Genomic DNA, 11471 nt, shown 5'->3' with positions numbered 1-11471 from the left:
GGGAAGAACTCAACCAGTCACAGCCTTGTCTACGCAGAGATACTGGCAAAGTCTGTGGTGTCTTATCCAACTCTTGATTTTAAGTGCTGTATTTCTTCCTCACAGTGCCTGCAAACTCCTTCAGGAACACTTAGACATTTTTCTGTCATGATTTTAAGGTCCTTGCACATTCATGGGAAGGTGATTTGCCTCTGGACAAACAGCCACAATGAGCTGAAATTATTTTAAAGCCATTTATGACTTACCAGGGACAACTCTAAAGGTATCTTGTGGTTCGTCGAGAGTTGCTTATTCCCAGGTCCCTTGGGAGCTACGACTCTTGACGACTTACCTACTATGTCAACAGGGTGCCTGATCAAGTCCCCAAACAACAGCAGAGGAAGGGTTTGTTTTCAGCAGAGCTATGCAACCTCACCAAAAAACATAATCAGAGCCTGCTGAAGTACTTGTGTGACAGCAGAGGTAAGTCTGTACAAAGGGCTTCATAGCACAGGTAGGACAGAAAAATGGTGTGACTCAGCCCAGAATTACAAACGTTGCCTGAGACTTTCCCCATCACACTAATGCTCTGGGCACATTTCAGAACAGCCACCTCTGGGCTGTAGCTCTGTCAGGAGTTATAAATTGGATCTTTTCCTTGGTGCATACTGAGATTGTATCAGAAAGGGCTGACCCTTCAAGACTGAAAGGTCACAGGCTCTGCCCTGATGAAGTGATTTGTAATGTGACTTATGGATTCTGCAGTATTATTACAGTTGTTCTGCAGCTCTGACAGCTCTAGACTGAAAGCCACATGGATAGCATGAAAACAAAGCAACAAGCAAAAATATTTTGTTTTGCTGAAGAGTTCTGCTCAGGACATGATAAATCAGTATAGCAAGTTCTGTCCCCTCTTCAGCCTGACTTTGCATAAGCCTTCTCAGACATTTTGCTTTGTTGTATGTTTATGGGAAATGTGTCCCTAAAAAGCTGTTAATTGTCATATGTTTCCTTCTAGTAGGGATTTTGATGACAGCTATGCTAGAAGCACTTCTGTTGTCAGTCTTTTTTGTCTGAAGTGTTAGTGTGAAGGTGCCTTGTCTACAGTAAAAGCTTTTCCCACTTCTACCCATGCTGGGTTTTGGCTGGAGCCTGTGTTACCCAGACACTCACCTGAATGTCCAAAGTCTTCTACCGACCTTAATTTAATTGCATATTATTATCCATAGTAGAACAAACAAGGAAGAGATACCAAAAAAATAAGCATATCTATTGCAATTGATTTGCTGTAGCAGTCATTTATAATTTACATGGTAAATTGTGTTGTTAGTATTTTCATTGCCTTTACTTTGTGAGTTTTCTATAAAGTGGCACACCAGAAGAGATTGTTTAAGTAGAAGGACTGTGCTGCGGTTAGAGCAGAAGTGGAAAAAAGAAACATCCCTTAGTTTGTTTGTTAATAGTCAGCTCTCAGTTACCCCAGCTGGATTATCTGAGTTGTGGATTTATCAGTGTCATGATTAGAGGATCTGCTATCTTAGGACAGTAGCAGGGTTAGACAAGCACAGTGATTCATGAGAAAGGCTGTATTGCTTTCAGGGTGAGCTCATCACTGGAAGCATATAGCTGCTGTCTCATGGAGCAGCTGGCTTCACACTGCGACAGCTTGGACATTTTTGCATGTTGTTCCCAAGACTGGGATGCCAGGGATTTCAGTGCAGGCTCCCTGTCCATTTGGCAATAGCTCCAGTTTGGTGAGGCTGCTCCAGCAGTCAAAATGGACCTGCTTCTTTATGAAATGGCTGCTTTGGTACTGCTTCCCAGGCAGTGCTTCTCATCCAGGAAGATAATTCAGTAGACTGCAGTGTCACAGGAGTATGTAGACCCTAGTTGGTCTACTGGATCAGCTGGATGAGGAACACTTCCCAGGAGTGCACTGTGGCAGGTGTGCAGTACTGTGTTTGAGACTCTGCTGAGGACACTTTGGCTCTGGCAGACTGACACTGCCTCTGTCAAACAATCATGCCTTAAATTGGTTCCAAGCCTGCCAATCCAATTTGGTTGGATGCAGACAAGCCTTCTGTCTGTTCACTGGTCTGTGCTGTCTACTTTGTTTGTGGTGTTATCCATATTATCCAAGCTTTTCCTACTATTTGTTGGTGTAGCAGCTCCCCCTTTAGCTCCGAGAGTGGGCTGTAGTTTGACTGGATTTGTGCAGCCTTAGGTGCAAGATACTCTTTGAATGAACCTGGTTTGGGAGACACATTTAGGTATTGACTTAACTTACAATTTTCCTTAATCACTTTATGTAAAGTACACTGACATCCACCACTGAACAATAGTATATATTCTGTCTGTCTCTCTCCCCATCTCTTCAGTCACTTTTTATACCTCCTCTAAATCTCTGACATGCTTCCTCAGTTGTTCTTCATTTGTGTCTTCTCCCTCATAGGAAAGCCTTAAGCCTTTTTTTTTTTTTTTTTAATTGGGTGACATCTGTTTCACCAGCTGATCTTTTTTTCTCATTCCCTTCACAGTACACATCCCCAGTCTCTCCTTCTTATGGATAGGGGATGGTTGTAATTTGAAGACTGGCTGATCTATGACTCTTTATCTAGGGCCAGGGAAGTAACTGCAAGGTCAGCTGTCTTTTGTGGAGACACATCTCAGAATTTCAACATTTAAAGAGCACAAGACCTCTTACCTTCCTCAGCCAAAATCAACACCAGTACAGCAACTGATGGACCCTGAAAAAATCAGATATGGAAGATCACATATCTCTTAATATAATTGCTAATTAGGAATTATTTCATGTTATTGTGTTCTGAACAAAAATATAGGAACATGTTTTTCTAGGCAGCGTACAAGAAAGCAAAAATATGGAGTGTGCTTTTGATCACACAAAGGATGCACTTTCTCTGCTCCAAAGTATTGTTTCCCTCATCGATTTCTTCATCAGCTCCTGCAGCTGAAGGCTGATATGCATCCCTACTACAGGAAACCCAGATGACTATTTGGTAAAAATGTGCATGTTGGTGGCAGGTGTATCAGGTGACAAAAATATCTTAAGCAACTCAGATGTGGTAGAGGTGATCAATACACTATTTATCACCAACGGTTGTGATGAATTAGATGACCAAACAGTAAGGACTTGTGATGCACATCCTTCAGGTGTGTCACCATACCTTGAAGCACACTGCACGGAAAAAGATCAAAGTGAAAGTTGATATTATCTCCTGCAGGCTTGAAGACAAAATCGAATGTTTAAATCCACAGCTCATGGTTTTCCATTATTTTCTCCTTCCATTGGTTCCAATGTGATGTGATTTCAGCAAGGGCACTGAAAATACAGCAGTGAAAAACTAGTATCTGAAGTTTCAGCAAAGCCCAGCTGCTGTAGTTAATTCTTATTATTACCAGCAGTGATGAATAATAAACAGAGACTGCTGAAAAATACCACTTTTTTTTATATATATAAAAAAATATAATTAATTGAAAAGCTGAATTTAAAAGGAAATTAAATCAAAAGCAGTTTTTGGAAATGAATCTGATGAAAAACTTTGTTTTTTTAAAATATCAGACCCCAAATTTTGTCCTAAAAGTGCTTTCTTTATTTCTCTCATTCAGTGTAAATCAGTTATTTTTTGACAAAGAAAGATTTTCCAACCAGGAAAGAATGTGCTTATTTCATCAAAGGTACAATCAGAAAACATCAGCCATTCATGTTGAATTGTCAGGGGCCTGACGTTCCTCCCTATCTCTGCCTGCATCCTCCTTCTGCCCCCCCAGCCCCGACCCCAGGGAGTTCCCCGTCTGCCTACAGCCCAGGACCCCATGTCAGCCCCCCAGGACTACTGGCCACTGCCCCAGTGATGCCAATGCCACAATAGAGATGGTCTCCAGCTCCCCGTAGCCCCACCCTGCTGGGTCATGGGGCAACACTAATGGTGAGCAGGAATACTGCCATCAATACCAAGCAGTGAGCACTAAAAAAGTGAGCCACCATCAGGAGGTAAAAGCAGAATTTTCTGTAAATCAATCACTCATGGCAACTGCACTGAGAGTGAGCGTCTGTGTGCATGTGTGTCTATTTATCTCTCGCACTTGCATAGATGTGGGGTGGAAGACATAGTCTGTACCAGAAGAATACAGACGTAAGTTCTGTTTTTTTTATTCTCCTTGCCCTTTCCCAGGAAAATACATAAGCATGAGCAACATTAGCTCTATCAGACTTTCTTTGGTGCAAATGAGATGCTGCCCTAGAACTGTTGTTTCTCATCCCGTGTTGTGTCATGCAGTGTAGATACTTTATCCTGCCCGTGTCTCTGCTGTAAGACCACAGATCATGTTATCACTTTACAAATATAGCATATTAGTACATCTGGAAGGCTAGTCACGCTGTGGGGTTCAAACAGGTCTGGCTGGCCGTGAGCTATGCTGCTGCTATAAACAACCTCAGTGTCCCAAATTGAATGACTGCAGAGCACACCCAGGAGCTCTGGACACTCGTGTTCTTTAGAAGTAGGTAAGTGACAGTTTTGCTGATTATTGTGTTTCTTCAGATGTGTGGGGTCAAGGTGGGAAATGGCAGGGAAAGTGAAAAATCGTTATCAGGTCTTCGTTGCTGCTACGGTGCTGTGGATTTTTAAATGCTAATATATATGGGAAAAATAGCTGAAACATGGAGTGTTAGTCTAAAGTGGTGTGTTTGCTGGATACCTTTATAGATAGTAAAATTCACCCCATATATAGTTCCTCTAAGTAGATTTACACCTGTGACAAATCTGAACTTTATAATTTAGGAAAGCTTTCAAGACTCACTTCATGACTCAGTTGTAATAAACCCTTGCTATTACATCTCAAGGACATATGCTGGTGTGAGAATGATTTTCAATAAAAAATGGTTGGAGAGGTTGGTCATTTATCTTTGTTGTCTGTCAAAGTTTAGAGTGGAATTTAAAAAGAGTTATACAACTTCAGTTTCTGAAGGCCACTTACAGCTAATCTAACTGGTATAGGAGATCTAGCCTGCTAAATCTTTTGTGGACAAAACCTATTATTTCAAGTCAAATATTGTCATTATTGTTGTTGTTGTTGCTACCATAAGTATTTATGTGCTATCACTGACATATTATTTTCTGTAAGCTAAAAGGTACTGACCAGCTCTCTCCCTCTCAATAGTAGTTAACTGAACACCATTTCAAGGATCAGTGATGGATGATAATGCCCATTAGCCAAAGAGGTAGATCCTACCAAACAGTTTTATCCACTTTGCTCTTCTCAGACACAAGGTGAAGGTGGAGAATTATTCCAAGGGGGATGTCCAGCTGTCCATGCCACTTGTGTTTCCTATCCACAGGCATGTGAAGGTTTTGTGGTAAAGGCTAAAGACACAGCTGTGGTGTGGGAAGAAAGCTGATAAAATACACCTCATAACTGTGTGGTGGGGTTTGGACCATTTGAACTGAAATAACTAGGCTGTTGGAGCAGTTGAAAGCAGCATCTTCTCTTGCTTATCTAAATTGCCTGCTGTATCTTCTTAAATCACAGAATTTGACTGCTTGGGAAGTGGCTATGAGCATTTTAGTCACGATATGACTAAAATGATCTAGTATCTAACATGGGAAATAGGACTAAGAGCCTTGATGTCATAGGTCAGACATAGATTTTTGCTCTCCTTCTGCAGTAGAGGAAGACACAGATGATAGGATTGGATTCTTTGATTAATACATGGAAAATGGGCCCCTGGGAGCAAAAGGAAATGATCAAAATTTTGAGTGTTTTTGGTTTGTCTTAATTAGGACAGTGAGCCTAAAATAACATTTGTGATGCTGTCATCTCCATAGATAACTGCAGAGGCTAGAAGCTGTACATGAAAGGTAACAGTAGTGGCCTCACTTCCTGGGGACAGTCTAGGTCCGATCCATTAAGACAAATGACAATAAGCCAATGAAACATTGTGCAAAAAAACTGTGTGGCATAAAACAGTTCTGAGAAACCTTAGACTGTAATTTTATGCTTAATTAAAATAATCTAATTGTATATGAAAACCTCCATGTTTTGTTCAGTGTCAGTGAGTGCAATTTTATTTGCCATTGGTCTTTGTACGAGTAATTAAGTGGGGTCTCTCTAATCAATTCTTAGCACAACCTCTGCCTTTCCCAGGACTCTGTTAACTACTACCTAAAACAATTATTTTTATCTGCTGACTACAGCTATGTTTGTAGATTCAACCACTTTTAAAAATTTGTAATACACTTTTGAGCTTACTGTTTCTCCTTTGACAAGAAACAACCTTAAAATAGATGCCCCTTTCAAATACGTCAGCCTTCTCTTGATCTTATGAGAATTCAGCAACGTCTCGTGAAAAAAACCCAGTGGATTTATGTCACAGACATCAGTCCAGTGTTTCATTAGCTTCGTTGTCAGTGGAAGAATCACTTTGAATCTTTACTTAGCTCTCCGAAGTGCTAGGGGAATACATCTGTAATAAATCCCCTTGCGTATGTAACATCTATCATGCTTGATGGCAAACATATTAGTGCTACAAGAGCTGAAGAAGTATAAGGAATGTTGGAATTCAGCTGCTAATTAATCCATAATTAAAGACCTAATTAATGAATAACTCTGTTAAAAATTGTCTAAAAATCAAGATGTGAAGACTGCGGTGGTAAAGAGGAGCCTTGTTTGTGAGACTAGTTAATTTACATCTAGAATAGGAACTCATTATTGAAAACTGTCAGTAAAACACTGTGCTGCAGCACTGGACAAAGAGAAATACACACATAAAAATGTGTGTGAACCAAGCTCAGCCTTTGCATATCTATATTCACATATCTTTTAAATTTTATGATGTTCATAGTTATTTCTACCTGAAGTATAAGGAGTAGGTTAAGAAAAGACATATTTGCTGTCTTCGCCATGGTATGTAAACAATGCAAAAGTTATTTATATGTATGTGAAAGAGGCTAATGTCAGATTCTGTTCGTAAATGCCTCTTTTATGAAATAGCTAAAGCAGAAAACTCAAAAAGAACTTGATTCGTTAGAGCATTCAGATTAAGCTCCATGATATGCAAATACACTAATTTCTGAAATTAACTTCGGTGAAAGCTGGACTAATTAATAGCTTGAAAGTGTCACTGTCTGTCTGTGTTTGTTTATGTAGGAGCCATCTGGCTGAGACTGCTCTTGAGAGAGCAGGAGGGAATATTTCAAACTTCCAAAACATCTGGGCTCTTGTCCAGGTGTCAGGACTGCTTTCTCCAGCCCTGGAGCAGCTTGTCCCTATCCGCTTCTATTTATTCCGTGGTGCAGCTGCATTTTCTGGATCTCTGCAGACCCAGGCCTTCAGGGCCACACCGTCTGTGATCCACAGCATTGCACTGCCCACATGCTCCCCAGGACCCAGCCATCACGCGCATGCATACGTGGTCCGAAGCACAATCTAACTTTGATCCTGACCCAAAACTCTGACTGTGAAATATGCACATTCAGCAAGTCTAGACACAGATAAACCAGCCAAACTAGCAGGGACAGTAATTCTCTGCTGGTGTAGAACAACAAGAGATTGTTCGTGGCAGCAAGACTAGGTAGGAAAGAGCAGCTTCCCGCTTTGCAGTCCTCTCCCACTCCCCAAGTGTCACAGGGAAGCAATACCCCACTTACAAACTGTGCACAGTAGCGCAATAAAGTTGTATATTATGAAAATTGTCACCATTTCTATTGCTCTTTCCGTCACAGCAGGTTTCTGTAATTTAATCTTCCCTTGATAACACAAAAAATGTGTTCAGTTGCTATCCAAATGTCAGGTTTCCTTTGAATTATTTAAAGACTCGTAAGATAAATGACTTGATCATTCTGAAACACAGTGTGAGCAAGCTTATTTACTAAGAAATTATTTGAAGGATTGGTAGGAAATATGTTCATCCACATTTTCCCCTATGTAATCCTGCCAGTAATATTCATAAGATTGCAGCAGATCTCCCACAGTGATTATTGGAAAGAAAAAGGACCCGAGTGAACAAGGCTGTTAAACAAATTGAAGAAACCAAAACATTAATAATTTGGTAACTCATGTAAAGCAGCAATGGGAAGTATACACAGTGCTGTTATTGAAGGCAACCAGGCTCCATATGAACTCAGGAAAGCAGTAACAGAGACTAGTATTGACTGTATCTGTAGTATCAAAACTATGTTGGACATATTCCAGCCTCAAGAGAAGACACAGGTCTTGTTCTACAGAATGCACTGTGCATAGGCAAGTTGGCCAGCATTAACACTGATGCCAGCTATGTTCAGAGAAGGTTAGACTGCAGTATGATAACGCCAATATAATTTTGGTTTATGACTGGCTGTATTCAACCCACTCCAAACAAGACAGAGATAATGTTGGTAAATAGGGAGGAGACGTAGAGGGGTAGTACAGTTAGTCCTGGAAGGCCACACAGTCATCATATATTAAGAACACTTTTTCCCCTGTGCTCCGTTACGTTCTTTCCAAAGAAGACCTTGCCTTACCCTTAATTTTTTGTAGTATGCTCCTCAGTGCATCTATACATTGATATATCTCAGAAGCTGATAAGAGTGAAGAAAGGCTGAAAACTGTTCATTCAATGAAGCTGATGATTTGAAGAGTACTTCTCTGTGGAAGGCCTTCTGTCTGGAATTCAGTGTTACTTTTAGCTTATGTATCCTTAAACAGTTTGCTTCTCGAAGATCAGGCAGACTATGCCATCTTGTCATGCAAACACAGGTAACTGAGATGAACCTTCTTCAGCATTAAGCACCAGGAGCTTCCAAAAGGCAGACCCATTTTAAAACCCAGTTGCCTGAGAGTTCCTCCATATGCCAGGTTGGTTACACTTCAGATGTGTTTCAAGTCATCATTTCCCCCCTTTTTACTAAGCCCAAGGGAAAAAAAAAGAGGAAAAAAGAAAAAGGAAAAAAAAAAAAAAGAGTGGGCATGAGATCAGTGGCTGCTGTCAAAATTGACTGTGGGAACACCTGGCACTCCTGTGGCAGAGCTGTAAACAAAAGGTGGAGCTGAAGGGAGCAAGGGCATTTAAGGGGTAGCATAATAAATCACAGAATCATAGAACTGCCTAGGTTGGAAGGGACCTTTCAGATCATCTAGTCCAACCATCAACCTAACTCTGACAAAAAGCATCACTAAACCATATCTCTAAGCACTATATCCACCTGTCTTTTAAATATCTCCAGGGATGATGCCTCGACTGCTTCCCTGGGCAGCCTGTTCCAGTGCTTAATAACCCTTTCAGTGTAAAAATTTTTCCAAATATCCAGTCTAAACCTTCCCTGGCACAACTTGAGGCCGTTTCCTCTTGTCCTATCGCCTGTCACTTGGGAGAAGAGACTCCTTTCTGGTAGTTGTAGAGAGCTCCCCTCTAAGGTCTCCCTAATAAGGTCTCCCCTCAGCCTCTTTTCTCTAGGCTAAACAATCCCAGCTCCCTCAGATGCTCCTCATACAACTTATTCTCCAGACCCATCAAAAACTTTGTTGCCCTTCACTGGACAACATTATCATATAAATGATAAAATAAAAATAATCCATGCAGATGCTTTTACTAGCAATAACATGTTGTATCATTTAAATGAAAACATATGATGAGTATCATCACTAAGATTTTGCTTTTTTGCCACCTAATCCTCCAAATGCTTGAATGTCAATATCCTTATACACATAAGGATTCTGTGTGGTTTTAATAGGCCTATTTATAAATAAAGTTAAATAAATAAAATTTTTGCAAGACTCTAAAGGAACGGTGTTGTCTTCTTTTTAAGATGTGTAGCTGCTTATGTAGGGAAAATCTTGCAATCATTAAAAAAAGAAATGTATCCTGAATGACCAGCTTTGTTTCTGAGCTAACTATGAGAAAGATAAGAAATCAGACTGACTTCCCAGTATGTTGCCTTTTAAGGATATTGATTAAGGCCTTGTAGATTACTTCTTGGGAGGTGTAAATGGCTAGGGATAAGAATATTTGCTTCCATAGACACACAGAGAGAACTATTTTCTCCACAAGTGATTCTCTTGTAAATGACACCTTTGCCTTCTCTTTATGCTCCTGAATCCCTTTTCCCCTGGAAGGCACTGTGTTTTCATTGTCATACATTACTGAAGAACCTTGCTTTTGTGATCTGTCTCACTAGTAATTTGTAAGACTGAATGAATGTTATAACCATGCATCATCTAAGAAAGGTGTGCTGATGATCTACAGCATAATTTAGATGCAGATGTCACCCAAGGAAGGTGGCATAAAGCTGGAAACTCAGTGTAGTTATGAAGTAGGGCCTTGCAGATGCACATGATGGTTGCTTTTGTGGTCAGGACTTGTCCTTAATGAAAGCAAGGTGGCCTGTTTCTTGTGTGAGAAGTAACTTGAGTATGTTCTTTTGTTTTTCACTTACTGCCATACTCGTGGGTTGGGTACCCTCACAAATGTCACCAAAGCTTGTCCTTAATGAACATCTGTAAGTATGGGGTGTGAAAGGAGCAATGCTGAATTACAAAAAGATGGGGAAATTGCAAAAGAAAGGGGGCTGCATTATGTGTAGATTTGGATGAATAACCATGTGACTGCTTTGAGCAGGGCAGTTGGACCAGGTGACTTCCAGAGGCCCTTTCAACCTCACCCGGTTCTTCAATTTCTGACAATGGGTGAAATGCTAATGGTGATTGTCTGTGAAGAGTCTATGTGTGGGAGGCAACACAAGTGTTGAATGCCAGCTGAAGAGAAGTCATTAGAAAGTAGTCTATAATGAGGCATTTCTCTACCCAAATGTGACTACCCACCTGTGACTAACAGATGACAGCTTTGGGTTTTCATGTGGAGGCCCTGATGATTGGAAGAAAGCAACTGCTGTATGTAAACTTGAACAGGTACAGCACTATGCATTTCTAGAAATGGAAATTATTATTGCTTCTTCTGTTGCAAATTCTTGCCATACATGAGTAAGCACCTGGAAGAACTTACTCTTAGGATCAGATTAGTCTAGTTTCTGCCACCTTGCTAGTCTCTCTTTTCTGGGCAACGTATCAACATCAGGAAAATGGTGGCATTTGAACTTTGGGAAATACACATTCTGCCATCACGCTTGATACTTCATGTCTGTTTTTTGGACTAGGATATGGGGTGAAGCAACAGCCCTGTGGAAGTTATTGGGGAACCTTGTTGGAGTTGTAGATAGCAACAAAGTTTCATGTTTGTCCTGATGAAGATTTCTAAAGCTGTAGCCACTCTGTGTTCTCATCAGGTTTGCGGTTTTGCTCCTTCTGAAGAGATTAGTCCTGAGGAGTACGATGGGCACCTCTCACCTCCCATCCACGTTCCTCCTCTGCTTGGTTTTACTGTTGAAGAAAAACCCCAATGCATTGCAACCTAAATGAATATGTGGATAAAAGCTGCACAAACTTTTCCAACCTAATAAATCAGTGTCTCAATAAAGAACAGATGACTTAACCTGGGAGAC

The 11471-nt window shown here is 40.7% G+C and overlaps 1 protein-coding gene across 3 annotated transcripts in view; it reads left to right on the top strand.

Moving 5' to 3' along the window:
- The first annotated feature begins 4348 nt into the window (after window positions 1-4348).
- Window positions 4349-11471, top strand: part of LRRC2 (leucine rich repeat containing 2) — a 68960-nt gene continuing 61837 nt past the window's right edge. Inside the window, exon 1 of one of the 3 annotated variants that reach the window (XM_063321024.1) lies at window positions 4349-4504. Coding sequence is in view for 1 of the 3 variants with exons in the window: in XM_063321023.1 (XP_063177093.1) it covers window positions 4452-4504 (53 nt within the window). In the remaining 2 variants the exon portion in view is untranslated. The remainder of the gene's footprint in view (window positions 4505-11471) is intronic. The other 2 variants (XM_063321025.1, XM_063321023.1) reach the window with 2 other exon arrangements.

Source organism: Chroicocephalus ridibundus, chromosome Z (genome assembly GCF_963924245.1).
Source record: "Chroicocephalus ridibundus chromosome Z, bChrRid1.1, whole genome shotgun sequence".
Lineage (NCBI taxonomy): Eukaryota > Metazoa > Chordata > Aves > Charadriiformes > Laridae > Chroicocephalus > Chroicocephalus ridibundus.
Note: the sequence above shows the minus strand (reverse complement) of the source record. Positions and strands in the feature narration are given on the sequence as shown.